Source organism: Onychomys torridus, chromosome 20, assembly GCF_903995425.1.
Source record: "Onychomys torridus chromosome 20, mOncTor1.1, whole genome shotgun sequence".
In the NCBI taxonomy this organism is placed as follows: domain Eukaryota; kingdom Metazoa; phylum Chordata; class Mammalia; order Rodentia; family Cricetidae; genus Onychomys; species Onychomys torridus.
In genome coordinates, this window is record NC_050462.1 from 47,619,649 (window position 1) to 47,642,395 (window position 22,747).

Sequence of the window (22,747 nt, forward strand, 5' to 3'; positions counted from 1 at the left end):
TCTCACCCCAATTCTGAAAGTGTTTGAACTCGGCTACAGTCTCTTTAACTTGGATGCATTCTGTAAATGTCACACACACACACACACACACACACACACACACACTCACACACACACACACAGATATGTTTACTGTGTGATTGGAACAAAAGAACCCTCGTTCAATTTGACCAAGGTAGGCAGGGGGTAATTATCTGGCAAACTGCTGCCATTTAAATAATTGTGCTTTGTGAATTGGCACATATATACTCACCCATGTTTCTGGAATAGGATACTCATGACACACATGTACAAGAATGATATGTTTTCTCTTCCTCTCACTCTGCACAAAAGTCAATCCTAAATGGGCCTTATTAACGTAAGACTTCTGAAACTTTGAGACAAAAAATAACGTTGAAAATACTGTAGGGAGCAAATGTACCCGCCATGTGACTGCACATTCTGTACATGAGAGAAGTCATAGCAAAGAGGGCTCACGGCCAAGGGGATGCCTCTGTCTTCTCCACGGCTTTCTGCATGCCTGAGACTGGGATGTTTGCTGAAGCAGGGCATGAGGAAGAGCTGACTTTAACAAGACAGCAGCCCTTGCAGAAGGCTCCTAGCAGTTTCCTTAGCCAGAATGCAGGGTCACATGCTGCCCTGCTGAGATCCTTGACTAGGATTAGCTGGCTACCTGCCTGGTTTTCCCTATATGTAAGAGATGCACTGAGTATTTGAGGGGTGCTAAGCCTTCACCTGAGCACACAGCTCACCTGTTCCCAACTTCACTTCTGATTTGCGTTTCTTTCTTAATCTTCTGTATCTCCCAGTCAGGTTATCAGACTCAGCTTTGTGGTCCTTTCAAAACACTTGAAGCTATAGGCACAGGCAAGGACTTTCTGAATAGGACTCCAGTCATCCAGGAAATTAATGCCAACAATTTACAAGTGGGATTTTTTGAAGTCAAAAGGCTTTTTGCACAGCAAAGAAAACAATCGCTAAAGAGAGACCCTATGGATTGGGAGAAAGTCTTTGCTAGCTATATATTTTACAGATGACATATATCTGCAATATACAAATATTAAAAAATTAAATAAAAACATCCATCACAACTAATAAATGGACTAACGAAATGAACAGATGGTTCTCAAAAGATAAAATACAAATGGACAATAAACATGTGAAAAAAATACTCAGCCTGACTAGCTTCTACAGAAGTGCAAATTCGAACTATATTCAGATTTCCCCTGACCACAGACAGAATGGCAGCTATTAAGAAAAGAAATAGCGACTGTAAATTATTCTAGCCAGTATGGAGATTTCTCACAGTCTAAGCCATTCATCTTCTGTGTGACCAGGTATATCACTGGACAGTTCATTCAAAGGACTCCAGGTTCACGCATCACAGAAATACCTGCTCTCTGGTGTTCACTGCAGTGCCTTTCACAGTAGCTAAGTGATGGAAGTGACCCGAGGAATGAATAAGGAAAAGGCAGAAGATATGATAAGGATCTACTTGAGCCATAAGGAAAAACTGAAATATCATTTGTTGCAAAAGGGAAGCAACTTGAGATAATCATATTAAGTGAATTAAGTCTGACTAAGAAAGACAGATGTCATATATTTTTTCTTATTTGTGCTTCACGTATTTTATATAGGTACATGAAATCATGTATGCACACATGACATAAAAGTGGAAATGAAATTATGTAGGAGAACACAGGAAACTAGTGGGAGAAGAAAGGGTGGAGAAAGAGGAGAGTGTGCATTGCAGATGGGCTCAGAGTAATTAAACTTCTACAGAAATGTCCTTATGTCACCCAGAAAGTGGTTTCATAAAAACTGGAGGGAAGTTTATTAAAGTGGTGTAACAGGGGCTGGAGAGATGGCTCAGTGGTTAAAACACTGGCTGTTTTTCTAGAGGACCTGGGTTCAATTTCCAGCACCCACCTGGGAGCCCACAACCTCTTTAAGTCCAGGTCTATGGGATCTGATGCCTTCTTCTGACCTCCACTGGCATCAGGCATGCATGTGGTATATAGACATGCATGTCGGCACAAAACTGTAGTATAATTGTTAGAAGGTCTTATTAATTAACTCAAACCCGAGGCTAATTATTGGGGTGAATGCTGGAAGATCAGAGACACAGAACAAGCCACAGCTATCTCACCTTGCTAGTTCCTCAGGTGATCCTGTTTCCTCAGGCTGGAAGCTTCTGAGTCCTCCTCCACATGAATCTCAGCTGAACTGTGTTGCTCCAAAGCCTGAACGCTTAACCAACCAAATGCTTAACTACATGCTTTACTCACTTAGTTCCTGGTCCTCACACCTTATATACCTTTCTTTCTGCCCCCACTCCCTGGGATTAAAGGTTGGGTTTCTGGGATTAAAGGCGTGGGTCACCATGCTTAGCTGTTTCTAAAGTGGCCTTGAACTCAGAGATCCGGCTAGCTCTGCCTCCCAAGTGCTGGGATTAAAGGCATGCACCACCACTGCCTAACTTCTGCTATGGCTTGCTCTGACCCATTTTCTAGCCACCATTTTTGGCTTTGTTCTAGTGGCTGCCTGTTCTCTGACTCCAGATATGTTTATTTTGGGGAACACACAATATTTCAGGGAACACAATACCCACCACACAAAATAATAATAATAATAATAATAATAATAATAATAATAATAATAAATAATAATAATAATAATAATAATAATAGATGAAGTACTTATTAGAGTTTATACTTTTAAGCAAACAGGTAATTATGTACAATGAATATGTTTGGGTAGGAAAATAAATATTCACAATTTTCTACAATGTGTGCATGTGTATGTGAAGATCCTTGTGTAATAGCGTTGGTATTCAATCACAAGTATTAATTTTTCATCAAATGTGTGGTCTATGGTCTACAGATAGAATGGATTTCCATATATCTAGAGAACAGATGAGAATACTTAATAGAGAAGGCTCATATCATTTAGAAAAAATGATAAATTTTAAAGTAAAGGTATTGTTAATTCTGTAGCACAGCCAATCTCTTTCTGAGGATTAAGCTTTCCAGCATTCTTACACAAGTTTTCCTCCATTACAGGAAGTGCAATTTTAGAGCTAAAAGCTTTCAAGATTTCAACATTTTGGTTTTGTGATCTTTAGGATTTTAGATTTTTAAGAAGGTTTGTTTCTTTGGGATTCAACACTTGGAACTACAGGCAATGACACCTGAATCAAGAAGACAATGGGCAACAGTGACCAGGAAATATGGACAATCTGGAGATTAGCACACTGATCTCCTGCTCTGCCCTGGCACACCAAGAAAGGTGCCCCAAGGGCAAGTCCCCACCCAGCTATGCTTCCAATTTGTAAAAGAGAACCTGAGTGGTTTTCTGCTCCTAGAAAGCTTCGACATGTTGCCAATGTGGTCGAAAGGGGTGAAAATCTACTCCAAACTGGCAGCCATTGGTAATGTTGTCTATGTGGTTCTGGCTTTAGAGGTGTAAAGGATGCAGGGGTGGGAGAAGGGTCACATATTTTTTCCTCCTTAGTTTCTGAGGGCCATTGAGGCCAGACATTTTGGTCAGGACTAGAGTCCCTATGAGGCCATAAGAGACCATTGTGTGAAGCTGTGAAAAGGAATCTTGGGTTTCAGTGGAGACTCTAAGATGTCTTGGAGATGCCAGGAGAGTTGTATAAAGGGAGTGGAGAGAAATGTATGTCGAAGGCAGAGAATCCACAAGGGAAGAGCCACTGGAGCCCTGATATCAAGCTCGAAGCTACAGGATTTGATGTTTGCCCTGCTCAGTTTGTGACTTGCTTTGTTTGGTACAGTTATTTCCTTACTGTACCAAAGTGAGTTATTCCTCTCTTTTGGAACGATAATGTATGCTTTATGCCATTGTATGTTGCAAGTATATAATTTACTTTTTGGTTTTACATGGGCTACAGTTCAGAGTCTTGAAGTCTTGAGTCTTAGAAGAGACTGAACTTTTAAACTGTTGAGACTGAGAAAAAGTATGGGAATTTTTAAAATTGGATTGAATACATTTGTGTAGTATGGCTACGAGCCTATGGGACCAGAGAGTGGAATGTGGTGGTTTGAAGGCGAAATTGCTCTTAAAGGCTCATGGATTTGAACACTTGGCCCCCACTTGGTGGTGCTGCTTACAGAGGTTACAGGAAGGTGTGGTCTTACATCACAGAGGGTAGGCTTTGAGAGTTTACAGCCTTGCTATACTTCCAGTTTGTTCTCTCTGCTTTGTGTTGTGGTCAAAGATGTGATCTCTCAGTTTCCTGCTTGGACAGTCTGCTGGTGTGTCTTCCCCCCCACCCATCATTAGGGACTCTTCATATGGAACCATAAGCCAAAGCAAACTGTTTCTTTCATAAGTTTATTTTGGCCATGGTATTTTATCACAGCCATAAAACAGTAACAAATATAGTGGGAGACTCTATATCCTGGAGAAGCCTTCACCCCAGGGACATATTACAACCCCGATGTACTTTCTTTTTTCTTTTTTTCTATTTTTTTGCAATAAAACAATTCATTTTAAATTTAAATTAAGGGGTTGGGGATTTAGCTCAGTAGAGCATTTGCCTAGCAAGCATAAAGCCCTGGGTTTGGTCCTCAGTTCTGAAAAAAAAAAAGATAAATTTAAATTAAAAAAAGAAGTATAAGAATCCAATAAATAAAAAGTAGAGCTATACAATAAAAACAAAAATTGTCAAGCATTTTCATCATAAGGTAAATGCAAATCAGAAACACATTCAAATTTTGTATTACCCGGTAGAATGGCTACATTTTTTTAAAACTTTTTTTTCTCCTTTTTTATTTATTATATTTGTGTTTTAATTTTACACATCAGCCATGGGTTCCCCTGTCCTCCTGCCTCCCGCCCCACCCCCACCTTCCCCCAGCCCCTCCCCTCCATTCCCATCTCCTCCAGGGCCATTCCCTGGGGAGTCAATTCAACCTGGTGGATTCAGAGCAGGCAGGTCCAGTCCCCTCATTCCAGGCTGAGCAAAGTGTCCCTGTGTAAGCTCAAGGTTCCAAACAGCCAGCTCATGCACTAAGGACAGTTCCAGGTCCCACAGCCTGGGTGCCTCCCAAGCAGTCCAAGCTATTCAATTGTCTCACTTATCCAGAGGGCCTGCTCCAGCTGGGGGCTCCACAGCCTTTGGTTCATAATTCATGTGCTTCCATTCGTTTGGCTATTTGTCCCTGTGCTTTTCCAATCTTGGTCTCAACAATTCACACTCTTACAGTCCCTCCTCTTTCTTGACAATTGGACTTCTGGAGCTCCACCTGGGGCCTGGCTGAGGATCTCTGCATCCACTTCCATCAGTTATTGGATGAGAGTTCCAGCATGACCATTAGGGTGTTTGGCCATCTGATCACCAGACTAGGTCAGATCAGGCTTTCTCTCGACAATTGTCAGTAGTCTACAGAGGATGTATCATTGTGGATTTTGGGGGACCTCTCCAGCACTCTGCCTATTCCTGTTCTCATGTGGTCTTCATTTATCATGGTCTGTTATTCCTTGTTCTCCCTTTCTGTTCTTGATCCAGCTGGGATCTCCTGCTCTCCTAAGCTCTCTTTCCCTCGAACCTTGTCCTTCATTACTCCCACTGTCGTCCAGGTTGTTCATGTAGAGCTCATCCATTTCTCTGTCATTGGGCAATCCCTGTGTCTTTCCTAGGGTCCTGTTTTCTAGGTAGCCTCTCTGGAGTTGTGTAGCAGTCTAGCTGATGTACTTTCTTTAGAGATCTCCAAGACAGAAATCCAAATAGTAAAGGGAGATGTCCCAGGAAATTCCAGGAACACCCAGTGTAATCTCATTCTTTTTAAAAACATAATTATTTTTTTATTTTATTCTTCTCTCATACATTACCTCCCAAACACAGTTTCCCCTCCCTCCACTCTTTCCAGTCCTCCCCTGTCACCTCCCCTTCCCCCCAGATCTACTTCCCCTGTATTTCCTTTCAAAAAAAGGGCAAGCCTCCCAGGGAATCAACTGAATACCACATAACAAATTACGATAGGACTAGGCACAAACCCTCATATCAAGGCTGAATGAGGCATCCCAGTAGGAGGAAAAGGGTCCCACAGACAAAAGAGTCAGAGACAGCCCCCATCCCCTGCTCCCACTGTTAGTAGTTCCATAAGAACATAAGCTACACAACCATAACATATATGCAGAAGACCAAGCTCAGACTCATACAGGGCCTGTGTTTGTCATTTCAGTCTCTGTGATCCCCTATGAGCTTTGCTTAGTTGATTCTGTAGGCTGTGTTCTCATGGTGTCTTTGACTCCTCTGGCTTCTGAAATCCCACCCCCCCCTGCCCACTTCTATGGGGTTCTGCTGGCTTTGCCTAGTGGATCTCTGTATCTGCTCCCATCTGTTGCTGAATGACACCTCTCTCATGACTATTGGGTTAGGCACTGATCTATGAGTATAGCAGACTATCATTAGTAATCATTTCATTGAATACCTCCCCTGCTCCAGTTGTGTTTGGTTCTATCCTACTCTTTGGGCCATCCATGCAGTGTCAGGCATGGGTTTCCTTGGCCTCAGCTGGACCAGTCATGGTTTGGTCACTCTCACAAGTTCTGTGCCACCATTACCTCATCACATCTTAGAGGCAGGACAGATTGTAGGTTGTAAGTTTTGTGGCTGGGTGAGTGTCTCAGTCCCACTGCTGGGAGCCTTGCCTGGTTATAGAAGTTGGCTAGTTCAGGCTTCATGTCCCCCATTTCTAGGAGTCTTCACTAGGGTCACTCTTGTAGATTCCAGGGAATTTCTACTGCACTAGGTTTCTACATTAGCTCCCAAATGTCCCCCAACTCCGGTCACCTCGCCCAGTACTCTCTCCCTCAACCTCTCACTTGTCCCCCTTGTTCCCAGTTCCCATCCCCACCTGCCCCTAGTCTGCTCACAAAAACTATTCTATTTCTCCTTCTCAGGGAGATCCATGCATTCCCCCTTTAAGCCCTTCTTGTTACTTAGCCTCTCTGGGTCTATGGATAATCTCATCAGAGCAGGAACTATTCATCACTGGAACATATGCTGGATGTGTATGAATCATATCTGGGAAACAGAGACCATAGGGATGTTTTTCTATTAGTTTACTTCCCAACCTAGTCTCACCTCTGAACAGGAGATTCCTATAAAAGACAACAATGTATGAGTAGTAGAAATTAAGGCTTTAAGAAAGATTAATGAGGTTGAAACTGGATATGGAGAAATGAATTTATGACTGGAATGGATCAAATATTCTGTCAGCATATGAAATGACTGTTATTCTTGTTCATCAGGAAGGCCAGAGGTTAAAGTGACTCATTCCCTCTCAGATGAATCTCAGATGCCCTAGGGATGGAATGTATGGTATTTGTTTTCCAGGATGAGATAGTTCTGACAAAGCATTCTGAAACAAAGGAACTTCCAAAAATACCAGAGTTCATTTTGTGTTGGCCATCTGCTGCTGGGTATAGGGTTTGCCTTTAAGAGTGGATTGTATCCTCAGTGAGACTCCATTGAAGAAAACTTCCTTCTAATACCTTCTTGTAGATTTATACTGCTTAAATCTGGTTTGGTCGTGGAATGTCCTCCTGCATCTATTGTGACTCTAAGTTTTACTGGGAATAGTAGTTTGGGTTGGCGTCTGTGGCTACAGAGTTTGAAGAACATCCATTCAGGCCCTTCTGGCTTTCAGAGACACTATTGAGAAACCAGGTGTTAGTCTAATAGGCCTGTTCATATGTTACTTGACATTTTTCCTTTGTGGCTTTTTTATATCCTTTCTTTGTTCTGTATGTTTAGTGTTTTGATTATTATATGTTATGAGGAATTTCTTTTCTGGTCTAGTTTATTTGGTGTTCTGTATGCTTCTTGCACCTTGATAGGCATCTTCTTTTTTAGGTTAAGGACATTTTCTTCTAGTGTTCTGTTGAAAATATTTTCTGTGCCTTTGACCAGGGCTTCTTTTCCTTCCTCTATTCCTATTATTCTGAGATTTGGTCTTTTTATAGTGTCCCTGATTTCTTGGAATTTTTTGCCTGCATTTTCTGAGATTTAACCTTTTCTTTGGCTGAGGTATCTTTTTCTTCTATCTTATCATCAATGCTTGAGATTCTTTCTTCCAACTCTTCTATTCTGTTGGTGAGGCTTGCCTCTGAGGTTCCTGTTCACTTCCCAATTTTTCATTTCCATTTTTACCTCAGTTTGGATTTTCTTTAGTTATACCATTTCTGCTTTTGTGTCTTGACCAATTTTCTTAATGTAATTCCACTGTTTGTTTTCATAGATTTCATTAGTGGATTCACTGATATTCTTTTTAAGGTCCTTGAATTTATTTATAATAGCTATTTTGAAATCCTTTTCTTGTACTTTAGCTATATTTCAATTCTCAGGAACAGTAGGGTTGCTGGGCTCTAGTGGAGAGATATTGTCCTGGCTGTTATTGATTGTATTTTTATGCTGGCATCTAGGCATCTGGGTTTGAAATGATCATAGTCTAGTTATTGATATTATGGATATTATAATTTTGTTTCTGTTTGACTGTCATGATCTAGGTACTCAACACATTTTAAACTTAATCCATTAAACTATTCAGCATCATTTGAGCTGGGAGATATGTCGAGAGCTGCAATTTATTTTCTCAAAAGCCCAAGAAATTTAGCATAAGCTCTTTTGTTTCATTATTGGGCTTAAATATGTCTTATTTCTTACTTTGTTTTCAACTTTAGATTGCTAAATTAGAAATAAAATCAGGATTGGATTAACTAGAAAAACATGATTGTTCTGATTGGGAATTTGTTCTGAAAAATGTTTACAGGGAGATTAAAAGAATAAATTAATGTGGTAGAGTGTTTTTGGGCACAAAAAGATTTTTTAAAAGTAAAATTTAGGGGTTGGGGATTTAGCTCAATGGTAGAGTGCTTGCCTAGCAAGCGCAAGGCCCTGGGTTCGATCCTCAGCTCCACAAAAAAAGTAAAATTTTATTGGCAAATTTATGTATGTATATAATGTATTTTGGACATATTCACTTTGAAATCTCCTCTTTTCTTTTTTCTTTCTTTTTGTGTGTGTGTGTGTGTGTGTGTGTGCGTGTGTGTGTGTGTGTGTGTGTGTGTGTATGTTTAGGCCAGAGGTTAGTGTTAGTAATCATTCTTGTTTGCTCCTCTACCTTATTCATTGAGTCTAAGTCTCTCAGTCAAAGCCAGAAGCTCACTGATATGATAGTCTCCATAGCAGCTTTTTCTGGGGATCCTCTGTCTTCACCCTGTGAGCTGGAATTACAAGTAAGCCACCATGCCCACCCTGAATTTATGAGTGTTCTGGGACCTAAATTCTGATATTCACAAGCATTTTACCAGTGAGCGACCTTCCCAGCTTCCAATTCTCCTCGGCCCTCCACTCCTCTGGAACCCTTCCTCTTCACAATGTGTCCCCTTCCTTCTTTCATGTCTTTCTCACTTCCCTTTCTTTCCCCCTTCACTTTTTCCTCCATCCCCTCCTTCTAATTCTTCATAAATGACTGAGTTTAATTAGGGAAGCTTACATGTTCATGGATGTGGGATTATTTTCTGGGTAATGGACAATTTACTAGTGGCTTAAACCCTGAATAAAAATGATCCCTCCTCCCTCAATAGCCAGTAGCTATCAATAACTCTTCAATAATAAGGGGTGAGTTATCACATATTCTTTCCACATCCATGCTGGAATGTTGATGATCTCTATTTTGTGCAGGTAACCACAGCTGCTGTGAATTCATGAGTTGCCACCACCATGTCATGCCCAGAAGATAGTACTTCACAGCTCTCTTCTTCATTCTAGCCTTGCTTTTTTCTATTATCTTTTCCTTGATGTTTTCTGAGCCTCATTATGTAGATGTAACCGTCTTGTTAAATAAGAAACACAGAACCAGTTGCAGAGTTAAAAACCACGAGGTCAGAGCAAGAGCGGAAGACCTTACACTTCACTGCTTCTGCTGTCCTTCCTCTCTGCAAGAGACCTACTTCTGTGCGTCCTGTCTATTTAAAGACTTTCTGTTCTCCTCTCTCATTGGTTGTAAACCCAGCCACATGACCTCCTCGTCACTGCCTGTTTGTACAGACCTCCAGGTCTTCTATGGTTGGTATTGAGTTTAAAGGTGTGTGTGTCTGCCATGTTGGCCGTGTCCTTGAACACACGGAGATCTACCTAGCTCTGCCTCCCAAGTGCTGGGATTAAAGGCATGCACCTCTACCACCCAGCTTCTGCTCTGGCTTGCTCTGACCTCAAGGCAACTTTATTAACATACAAATAAAATCACATTTCAATACAAATAAAATATCACTATATTTCCCCTTTTCTATTTTAATAAACAGAAAAAGGAAAAAAGTTATAACTAATATAAGAAAAATTATATACAAAAGTACAATAACTATATATACCATATATACAGACAACAAATACCTAAATAATGTCTAGTCCATTTGCATTTGACAAATTCAGAGAAAATAATTCCATTATCTATCCTATTTTGGTAAGTCCAAATTGCACCTGATTCACTTTCTATCCTAACTTATATTACTAATGGAACTGTCTTAAAACGTCTTTCAAATTTATACACTTACAGCTCTTAGTGAGTTTTTCTGAAATCCTTAACAAAGATAATTATAACTATAACTAACTGATCTTCAACTCCCTCAGAGACCCAAGAAGGAAATAATACTACCTAATAAAAAATAAAAACAGGAAGTACATGCAAGCAGCTTCCAAAAAAAAAAAAAATGTGAGTTGACAGAAACAGCCAGCTGCCTGGACAGTCACCTGAGGTTTCTCTGCAGTGTTGGGGCATCATCTTCAGCCTATAGGTTTATCGTATCTGACAGACTCTTTTGTGAACTAGGATGTATACAAAGTCAACAGTTTGACCTCACATTTGGTGAGAGCAGTCCATGTACCAGAAACATCTGAATTCCATTAGTGTCATGTCATGATTCAGGATTTTAAATTCTGGAAATTATTGATGTTTTTTAAATTTAGCTGTCCATTTTTCTTGGCTGTGTATACGTGGCTTCATCTTGGCATCCTATTCTTCTCCACATCCCTCTATTAAATGCCAGTCTACTATTGAGAGGGGTGAGCTTAGTTATTCTTCAAGAATAACTGTTTCATCTGCTGTTCCATTGCACATCAGAAGCCATTGGCCCACTCTCTGTTCAGCTGCCTTTGAAGAAAAGGGCACGGTACCTTTTACAGATTGCAAAGGCCACTCACTTCAGGGATGGTGCCATATTGTCCTGGCTTCAGAAGATGCCTTTTGTTAAAGCCACAACCACACTTATTTTGACAAGAATTGGTAGTCCTTTGTTTCATGTCCTGTCTGTCCTGTTTGTCAGCAGTTGATTCGAGGATACTTTGTTGTCCAGTGGCTAACTTTTGCCACAATGAAAGTTAACTCCATATGCAGTTTCTTCAATGCCCATATTTTTTCTGAAGTAGATTGGTACTGCCAGGAGCCGACATGTCTCATAGTCATAGCAAAAAAGAAAAATTCCTAAGTTATTAAAACATTTTAAATGCCATATTCTATAGATCTCTGAAGGGTTTGAAGATGACCAGTCTATCTAAAATATATCTGTTTGATCTTGAAAACACACCTAATATGACTACAAGTTCAATTGTAATGTCTAACCACTAACTTTCATTTCTATATATCCTAATAGTTGGTAATACTAGCATTCAAGGTCATATAGTGGTGGTAAATGTCTTCTTTAGGGTTGATCACTCAACAGACACTTAGTCTCAACATTTTTACCAATTATGAGTCTTTGACTCTTTGAAAAGCTACTCTGACCAGTTTTGAAGGTAGCACTATTTATGGGAATAAATACAAATATTTAGAAGCCAGTTTGACATGCCCATTTAGCAAAATGATAGTAGTAGGTTCCCCACCTAGGGTCCATGACCTCTTCAGCCATAATCTTTTTTCCATTTTTCTTTATTAAGAAATTTTCTACTCACTCCACATGCTATCCAAAGATCCCCCCTCCTCCCAAACCCCAGCCCTCTTTCCCAAGCCACCCTGCATCCCCACATCCCCCAAATCGAGGTCTCCTATGGGGAGTCAGCATAGCCCAGCACACTGAGCCTAGGCAGGTCCAAGCCCCTTTCCACTGCACCAAAGCTGTGTCACACCACAGGCACTGGATTTCAGAAGCCTGCCCACAGACCAGGGGACAGATCCTGATCCCCCTGCCTGGGTGCCTCCCAAACAGTTCAAGCCAAACAACTGTCTTCCGTATCTAGAGGGCTTAGTCCAGTCCCATGGGGGCTCCACAGCCACCAGTCCACAGTTCATGGGCTTCCACTAGTGTGGCTGGTCATCTCTGCACATCCTCACAACATGATCTTGACATCCCTCGTCTGCAGTATCTCTCCTCTCTCTCATCAATTGGATTCCCAGAGCTCAGCCTGGTGCCTGGCCGTGGATCTCTGTATCTGCCTCCATAAGTCACTGGACAAGTTTAGCCATAATCTTATCACATTTACATTACTAGGAATGAATTTCTTCTAGTATGGAGGGTCTCAAGTTCAATTATAAAGTGATTGGTTAACCCTGTAGCATATATGTCACTATTGCATCAGCCAGTACATCTTGTACAGATATCAATATTATTATAGCTTGGAAAGCTCACTGTTGCTTAAGAAATTAATAGCTTCCTCCCTCCCTAGCTCCCTGCATGGCATTTTCTGGTACAATGAAAGCTAGCCAGCAGGGATGAAGCTTCCAACTTAGTTCCAGGTTGATTTATCCTATGTCTTATAACCAAAGTTTGTGATGTCTTAAACAATATGATTATATCATCTAGTTATGTTGGGTAACCAAGAGCAGGGGCAATAGCCCATACCGTTTTGGAGATCTTTGGGGTTTCCCTAATAAAAAAGACACAGGGAGGCATCCAATACCTGGCACTGGAATTTTCATTTCATAACCTGTAGCTTCTGGGAACAGCATAATCCACCCAGTTAGAGTACACGTGTTCAAACTTCTTTAAAATATTTCTTAATTAGTTTACTAAGTAGTGGGTTTCCATAATGCTTTCTACATATCATTAATGTCATCCTCCTCTCAAGAGTTCCTCTCCCCTGACCCCCAGTCCCTATTCTCACTTAAGCCTCCTTCACAGTACTCATCACCTCTATTTTCATATCACATGTGTCCTGCTGGTCCTTTCTCAACAGTTCTTGAAAAGGCTCATCCAAATACAGATCTAATCAAGAAGAGACAAACATATAAAGACTTCAATGGTTTATGCTTAATTAATATTTTATTTATATATTTGAACTTTCTCTTTCTTCATTGAGACCATGGCAATTTTTTTGAAGGAATCACTGAAGGCTTGTCTCACTTGCTTATTTCTCAGAGTATAAATGAATGGGTTCAACATGGGAGCAACTGATGTCATTAAGACTGTCACACCTTTACTAATAGCCACAGATTCCTTTGCTGAAGGGTTGATGTAAATGAAAATACAGCTTCCATAGGTGATTGAAACTACAATCATGTGAGAAGAGCAAGTGGAAAAGGCCTTTTTCCTTTGCTGGGCAGAGGGGAATCTTAGAATGGTCTTGATGATGTGTATGTAGGACACAGCAACACACACGAGGGTCAGAATGAAGGTGAGCACTGCACAGACAATCACCAGCTGCTCTATGAGCCAAGTGTCTGAGCATGAAATCTTCAAGATAGGAGATGCATCGCAGAAGAAATAATCAATAACATTTGAGTCACAGAATCTCAAATTTAGGAACAGGGTGAGTGGTGGGAGTATGATCAACAAGCCAGTCATCCAGCAGCAGAGAACAAGCTTCTGACACACCTTGCTGCTCATGATGGTTACATAATGCAGGGGTTTGCAGATGGCCACATAGCGATCATAGGACATAATGGCCAGAAGAAAAAATTCAGTTACTCCAAAAACATCAGTAAAAAACACTTGAACGATACAAATATTATAAGTAATTGACCTGTCGCCTGTTGCTATGTTATACAAATATCTAGGGATACAAGCAGATGTAAATGAAATTTCTAATATGGAGAAATTTTGTAGAAAAAAGTACATAGGTGTTTTAAGGTGGGAATCCAATATAGTGAGGCATATGATGATCAGATTCCCAGTTATACTCAACATGTAGGCAAAAAATAGAAGCACAAAAATTGGAATCTGAAGTTGAGGGTCATCCGTTAATCCCAACAGAATGAAGGTGGTTATTGTGTTGTTTTTCATCACTGACTACTGAATTATTTGATCTTCATGTAAAGTTTAGAGATGTCTTCCTTGAAAAGTAGCAAAGCCAGATAGCAGCAAACAGAGACTTTTATAGTAAACCTATTCACCTGTAGTTTCTTCTGCAAGTGGTAGCTGATACTGTTGATATTCTTGTGAGTTTAGCTATTCAATAATTTACTTTAGTCAGTTGGTTTGGCAGTTTTTGGTATATTTTAAAGATAAACTTAAATGTTATGACATTAATATTCTTCATTTTTATGTTTATAATCTATATATCTAATTGGATTTTCCTATATTTGAATCACAATGCGTTCTGATTCAATAAAATTATTGTCTTCATATGTCTATTTCTTCTGTGTTTGAAAGGTGCACATTCAAATACAATCATGCCTTTCCTAGAATGTTTGGTCCTTGATAAAATGTACACATATAACAGCTCATCTGGATTCCATGAACAGCCTCTGTTGCTTTAACTGTAACTTGTATTTTATGTTTTGTCATGATGACTAATCATGCATTTATGATGTATGTTTTCTGTTTTAAGTTGAAATTTCTGCATTGCTCTATAATGTCTCTGATCATTTTTATATTCTTCCATTAGCGTGCAATTCATACTCATTGTTTACTGGGATACACAATTGACTACATATTAAAAAGTGTTTGATCCAAGCTGAGAAAGGAAAACATATGTCCTTTACACTTTCAGTGTATTGAGTATGGAAAATACTTTAACAACTTACCACTACCATCAAATTCAAAATACTACACATGCTTTCTATGTGCTGGTTCTGAGTAACTACTTATTTTTGATGTTTAGTTTGAATGTTGCTTTGCTGAAAGTTACATAATGCTCCATTTTGTACATTGCTCATTTGTGCTCCTGTGTCTATTATTCTACTTGGACACTTTCTCTGAGAAAATAAGCTTATTGAAATCAGGGATGGTCCTATTTTTCTTAGCCAAGATATCAACCCAAACCAACACAGCTCTAGATTGGTAATCAATACATAAGAAATATGTTAGCAGTATATACATACCTACACCACTGACTTACACACTGAAAGGGGCATTATATTCTTTTTGGGCTTCATCTTCCCACAGTTTTGTGACTGACTTAAACTTTTTTTGTGCATCTGGTGTATGCATGTGTACATGTGTGTGCATTTGCAGGTGTTCATGTGTTTATTCATATGCATATGTATTTGGAGGCCAGAGGTCCACATCAGGTAGCCTCTTCTACTGCTCTCCATCTTATTTTCTGAGACCAGGTCTTTCAGTGAACCTGGGGCTTGCTGATTTGGCAAATCTAGCTGGTCAGTGAACTCCAGGGATCTTCCTAAGGATTACGGGCATACACCACAGCACCAGCTTTTTATGTAGTTTCTGGGGATTTGCTCTTGAGTCCTTATGCTTTCATAGCAAGACTTTACTAACTAAGCCATTAACTCGCCCCGTCATTGATTGTCACTTTAAAAATTTTGTATTTTTCTTTATTTGATTTTGGATTTTCCTTTTCTTTTTGAAACAAGAGAGTTACTAGTGAATAACATCATTACTACTTTCCATGCTGTTCAAAATGCTGAGTAGCATCTCCTCCCTGTGTTAGCTGTGATTATAACTTTGTTACTGGCATTTTTTTTTTTAGCTTTCTTGAGACATCTGTCAGTAATACATTCAAGTCAGAAGTCAAGGAATTCACATACCTTAATATATAATTTTCACATGCTATTTACATGGTGATATATAGCAAATACTTTTGCATCTCCATAAATGCATTCAAGTCCATTTAACTTACCACACTACACTTGTGTTAAAAGTTAAGAACTCTCTCTAGTTTTATAAACTGTTACCATTTCAATGTTTCACCTATGTTAAAAACAATACAAACATATGCTAAGCTTTAAAATAATTTCCCACGTGCTGTTATGTATCTCTTTATTTTCTAAGACTGTTAAAATGTCTGTAAAGTGTGTTTTCATTTTTGCAGTTTCATAATTCTTACATATGGAACCTTCAAGAACAAAAGCTTCATTTATTTGGAACCTTTGTGTACCAGGATGTTGTCTATGAATGAACTTTACGTAACTTTTCCTTGAACTGTATGGTGTGGGCTTGTCAGAGTAATAGCACTCAAATCACCACAGTTCAATATACCTTTTATCAAGATTAATTTTTTTTTTACACAGAGTCTCATTATGTAGGCCTGACTGGCCTGGAACTCACTATGTAATAGACTGGGCTGCTTCTGTCTCCCTAGTGCTGTGATTAATGTTGTATACCACCATGCCTGTTTTTTTTCATCAAGATTTTTGACAGTCTACCAGATTTCCATTCATAAAATTACATCATGGAACAGTCAGCTTTTTAGCTTCCACTTAAGGCTTTCACTACCATTTTCTAGAATAAAGATTTTTCCCTTATATTTTCCATATTTCCATTTATGCTTCTTCAATGAATATTTTAACGATATATGAAAATAAGAGTTAAGGGCTTCCTAATTGTTGATTTAAAGTAGCTACTCTATTATTTTTCTCAAGTGACACTTCCTTTCATCAGCACATTGAACGAAGTGTAGTTTAGTTTTGAATGACCATCTCCAGTGTTTGAGTTACTCTTAAGAAGAGAAGAGAAAACAATTTTGTTTCCATTTTCCTAGTGAAATAGCATGCTATGTGAACAATTGCCATTTTTGCCTTTAAATTAGTCACTGCCTCAAGAGATGAGGGCAGGTTTCCTGTCACCATCAGTGAGAAGGAGAGCCAACCGTGGTTTTTGAAGATCCATGACATTCCCGGGAGCTACAGAGATTGAATGATTTTAATCAAGGGAATGAATGCACTCTTTTCCGCCTTCCTTCTGTTGACAAGCCATATCTCCTAGTGTCGACTCCTGGAGTTAGTTTGTGGTAACTTGCTTATCCCTGTACTGCTGTGTGAGGGCCCCGCCTACAAAATAACCTTCATTTATTCCACTAAGGCAACAATCCTAGCTTTTAAGAGGCAGAGTTTTAAAAAACAATTGCATCTTCCAGAGATTTTTTTTTTTTTAAATTTTTTGAGATAGGCTTTCTCTGTGTAGCTTTGTGACTCCTGGAACTCACTTGGTAGCCCAGGCTGGCCTCGAACTCACAGAGATCCACCTGCCTCTGCCTCCCGAGTGCTGGGATAACAGAGATTTTTTAATTAAAAATTTCCAGAGAACCAATTTTGTTCACATCAGGATAGGTTACTATGCTGGGTGATTTTTAATACATACATCTTTTCCCTTTAAACAGGAGAGTGAGGCTGTGAATCACAGCACTGGCCATCTGTAAATTCACAAGTATTTATGTTCTGATGAAAAGCAGCACCCTGAAAACACAACCCAGAACTATCTGTGCCTCTTTATGTAACAATTTATATAAATAATTACAGTTGGTATGCCTGCTCAAATATGCTTACCAGAGAAAATCATCACCAAATATGAAGTTGAATGAAGTAGCCAACCGTGCTTACTCTTCTGAGAGCTACGTTCTGGATTCTTCAGCGAGAGTCCAGAAGTCTGTTTTGCTGCAGAGAACCTAACAGTAAAGGCTCATTTGGCACTTTCCAGTGTCCGTGAACTGATCCCCACTTTCTCTCTCGTGCTATGGAAGACCTGGCTCTGCAGTCCCTCCAGATTTTTCATCTCCAACACACTGGACAGACCTTCTAATCAGGACTTTGGTTCCCTTTTATTCTGTCCTAGACATACATTCTGGATTTCTTTTGTTTGAAAATAAAATATAACCGCAAATGTTGCCCTCTCTCTCTCTTTTTTTCCTCAAAGCGTTAACATGATGATTTCTCTGGATATGTTTTCATGGTTACAATTTGCATCTGATTTATTTTCTAAACCTGAAACTAACTAAATAAAGGTCTGGGTCCTCAGTGACCTATGTTCAGACATCACTAATGAGTCTTTGTAACAAACTTGAGCAAAAAATCCTGAAAGATGCTGCAGTGGGGGCAGTGTCCTTAGAGACACAAAGATGCAGCCATAGCAACAGGTACAGGCCAAGGCACAAGAGAAAAAATTCAGATGGTCAAGAACTAGCCTGCATCTCATGTGTTTTTCTCCTTGCCATGAATAAAAGGTGAAAGATTTTAAAGTTATTGCAACTACTATTTTTCTCAGGTATTAAGGTGATAAAACAAACACGCTGGCAAACTTGAAGCAAGTTTCCTTTGAATATTTTGAAGTAAATGGCTGTGAAAATTTAAAAAGTAGAAATATTACATGCACTATTTACAGTTCTGACTTCCCTTTTCACTTAATTGCATAAGCCATTATCAAAACAGAGCAAGGAGATGCATTATAATGCATACTATGTACTTTTTAACATCCATTTGTTTTTGAAACTGCTCTTAGTTTGTCTCATTTTTATCAGTTCTTTGAGAATTTTGTACAATGTATTTCAATTGTATTCACTCCTTGTCCTTCCCCTTCCATACCCATCCAACTCTGTGTCTTTTTTTTTTTTTAAACCCATCAAATACAATTTGGGCTGTATACTCTTGGATATGTGGCCTTCATTGGAGGATGGTAAACCCACTATGGGCTGAACCCTTAAAGGAAACTAACTTTCCATGTTGGAATTCTTTCTGCCTGAGCCTGCCTAAGTCTTGTGCTGTTTCAGCTGCTTTGAATTCATACAACAAGAAACACCATTTCCTTGTAGTCATCTACTCTCTAAGGCTCTTACAATCTTTCCATCTCTACCTCCAAAATGATCCCTAGCCTTGGGAAAATGGGGGTATGATACAGGTGTCCTGTTTGGGTCTGAGCATTCCATAGCCCCTTATCATGTACACTTTGATAAGTTGTGGGTCTCTGTATTAATTTCCATCCATGTGCAATGAGGATCAACTGATGCACTAATCTGCAAGCATCATAAGAAGTCATTAAGAGTCAGTATAACACTATGTTCTGTTACCTATTTATTAAAAAGAACTTTCAAATAAGAAAGTTGTGCATCAAAATTTACCAGACCTAAAGCCTATACCTCTCAAAGAACACCTAAGCAGTCAGAGTAGCCATCCTGAAGTTGTAAAGCTTCACATTGGACTCTATACTTCCTTACCAAATATATTTTTATGTACTTATTCACCACCAAAAAAAAAAAAAAAAAACAGGCCATGACAGAGTTACAGCCAGAAAAATAGTTTAGCAGAATAAAGCATTATGGCCTATGACTTGTCTACCTACTGAGTTTTTGGTCCTGATAACAGTGGCAGGTATAGGCTTGACTTGTGGGCCTTAATCCTATCAGAAAATAGTTGGTTACTACCTTGACATTTGTGCCACCATTGTGCCAGTGGGCATGTGTTGACAGGGTGGCCATTGTTGTAGCTTGCCAAGTTCATAGATTGACAAGATTGGTGATTCTGTTTCTCCTCTAGTAGAGTGCATGGCTCATTCCTGTACTGTGAAATCTAACCAGCAGAGAGGAAGCTTCCATGTGTATAGCAGCTTGATTTTTCTATTATAAGTCAAATGTGTGGTTTCTTCAGCAACAGGATCTCACCATCACATTTTTGAGGGTAACAAAGAACATGAGCAATAGCCTGTAATATTTGGGGATCTGTAGGGTCTCACTTGTCAACAACCCTCAAAGAGATAACACATTCTTGGCACTGGGCTTTTTATTTGTTATCCTGTGGTGTCATTGTAGGGAAATGTGTGTGTGTGTGTGTGTGTGTGTGCGCGCGCGCGCGCGCGCTCATGCATGCATGTGTATTTTAGGAAGGTTCTACAATAGTAAGTTTCCATATGACTTTCTTTGAATGACTTTAGTATTAGTTATTCTTCCCCATATATTCCCTTATCTACCCTCCCCTTACCTCTCCTTCTCCATTAAGCTTGTCCTGTACCATTACGCCTTCTTTAATCTTTCATACCACTTTATTATGTCTCCTTTCTCTTGATATCCCCCTTACTAATATCCTGATCTCTAGGTTATTCCAAAAGAAACATACATATCTGGAGATTCAAGGCTAACATCCACAATGGAAGAAAACATAGTTCATCTTTCTGGGATTGGGTTACTTCATGAAATTCTGGCATGAATGTGGTGAAAATGGAATGCTTATTCACTGATAGTGGGAATGCAGACTGGTGCTGCCATTATGGAAATCAGTGTGGATGTTCCTCAAAACCTGGATCAAAATGATGTATGATCCAGCTACACCACTATTCAACATATATCCCCCACTTACTTTTGTATTTATGACTGCCTGTTTTTTGAGATAAGGTCACATGTGTCTCAGTTTGTCCTTCAACTGGCTATGAGGCAGAAGAGAACACTGAACTTCTGATCCTCTTATCTTAACTTCCTGAGTACTGGAATTATAGGTGTAAAACTCCACACAGCTTGTTGCTGGTGGGAGTACAAACTTATACAGCCACTATAGAAATCAATATGACAATTCCTCAGCAAGTTGGGAACTGTTCTAGCTCAAGATCCCCCTATACCATTCTTGGGCATATACCCAAAGAAGCTCCATCCTATCACAAGGACCCTTGCTCAGCCATTTTCATTCTTGCTCTATTCATGATAGCCAGAAACTGGAAACAGTGTAGATGTCTCCTAACAGAAGAATGGGTAAAGAAAATTGTGGCATATTTACATAGTGGAGTAATTGTGTAAATTACTCAGCTGTTAAAAAATGACATTGTGAAATTTTTAGGCAAATGGATGGGACTAGAAAAAAATCACCCTGAGTGAGGTAACCAAGACCCAGAAAGACAAATATGGTATGTATTTGTTTATATGTGGATGTTAGCCATTAAGTCAATGAAAACCAAGCTATAATCCATAGACCCAGAGAGGTTAGGTATAAAGGAAGGGGTCTGTGGAGGACACATGAATCTCTCTGGGAGGAGGAAGCAGAATATTTTATGGATTGGGGGTGAGTGGAGATGGGAACAGAAGGATCAGTTGGCAATGGGGAGGGGAGATAAGGTTGAGGGAGGGAATTCTGGAAGAGACAGATGGAACTGAAGCGCATTTGAGAGATAGTATGGAAGCCTACTGCAGTGGAATTTTCCTAAAATATATGAAGGTGATCCTAATGAGGCTTCCTAAAAACGGGTATATGGAGTTTCAACTGGCCATCCCTTGTTACCAAATGAAGCTTCCAGTAGCAGGCCTAGGTTGAATTCATTTGGGTGGTTGGCCAAGGGAGTCATATCCAGACCATGGTTGCTCTCCACAAACTGACAGTGGGGGTGGGGTGGAGGGTGGGGATCGCAGAGGACAACACCCACACAACCCATTGAACATGGATAAGTTGAGATGGTGCCTACAAGTAGCTTTCACCTCTACATTCTAGTCTCTTTGGTGTGGGAAGGTACTCTGCAGGCTACCAAAAGAGAAATGCAAACATCAACCAAGCCACAAAATCTTTGACTTCTCCTGTCTGCTAAATATGGTAGGGCAATAGAACAAAGATTGTGGGAGTGACCACCCAATGTCTGATTTGACTTAAGACCTGCTTCATGAAATGGAACCCATATCTGACTCTGCTTGGATGACCATGAACTAGAGACTGGATAGTCCAGAGTCCTAGGGTAAAATCAAATATTACTGGTCTTAAAAAAATAAAGAAAAGTAGAGATCAAGTGACTCTTAATCCTAGTCTTCCATGCTCATCATCAGAGAAGCTTCCTTCTGCAGCAGATGAGAATAAATAATAGAGACCCACAGCCAGATATTATGCACAGAGAGAACAAGGCCTTCTAAATCAACTGAGTAAAGCTCCTAAGAACTCACAGAGCCTAAAGAAGCAAGCACAGGGTCAATTTGTACCAGGTCCTCTGCATATATATTGTAGCTTTTAGCTAGTATTTTTATGGGACTCCTGAGTGTGAGAATGAGTGGATTTCTGATTCTTATGCCTGCTCTTGGGATCTCTTCCTTCTTTTGGGTTGCCTTGTCCAACTTCTATATGATGGATTTTGCTTTGTTTTATTATATTTTATTTTGTCGTATTTGGCTGTTATCTCTTACAAGCATGTTCTTTTCCAATGAAAGACTGAAAGGGAGTGGATCTGGAGGGAGAAGAATTTTGAGGAATAGAGGGAAAGGGAAACTGTAATCAGGATATAGTGATATAGTATGTGAGAAAAGAATCTATTTTCTTTTCTTTTCTTTTCTTTTCTTTTCTTTTCTCTCTCTCTCTCTCTCTCTCTCTCTCTCTCTCTCTCTTTCTTTTTTTTGGTTTTTCGAGACAGGGCTTCTCTGTGTAGCTTTGCGCCTTTCCTGGAACTCACTTGGTAGACCAGGCTGGTCTCGAACTCACAGAGATCTGCCTGGCTCTGCCTCCCGAGTGCTGGGATTACAGGCGTGTGCCACCAATGCCTGGCAAGAATCTATTTTCAATAAAGGAAAAATATAATAAAAAAAGAAGGAAAAGCAATACGGTTTCAGGAAAAAAATTAACAAATGTTCTGTCCTACTCTCCCCCACAAAGACTATAGT

General features: G+C 39.7%; 1 protein-coding gene across 1 annotated transcript; it reads right to left on the minus strand.

Moving 5' to 3' along the window:
- Nucleotides 1-13,296: 13,296 nt before the first annotated feature.
- Nucleotides 13,297-14,244, minus strand: LOC118570914 (olfactory receptor 6C2-like; the record flags this gene model as incomplete). Its single annotated transcript, XM_036169648.1, has 1 exon — nucleotides 13,297-14,244. A coding segment is annotated over exon 1 (948 nt), but the record flags the coding sequence as incomplete, so codon positions are not given.
- Nucleotides 14,245-22,747: the final 8,503 nt, after the last annotated feature.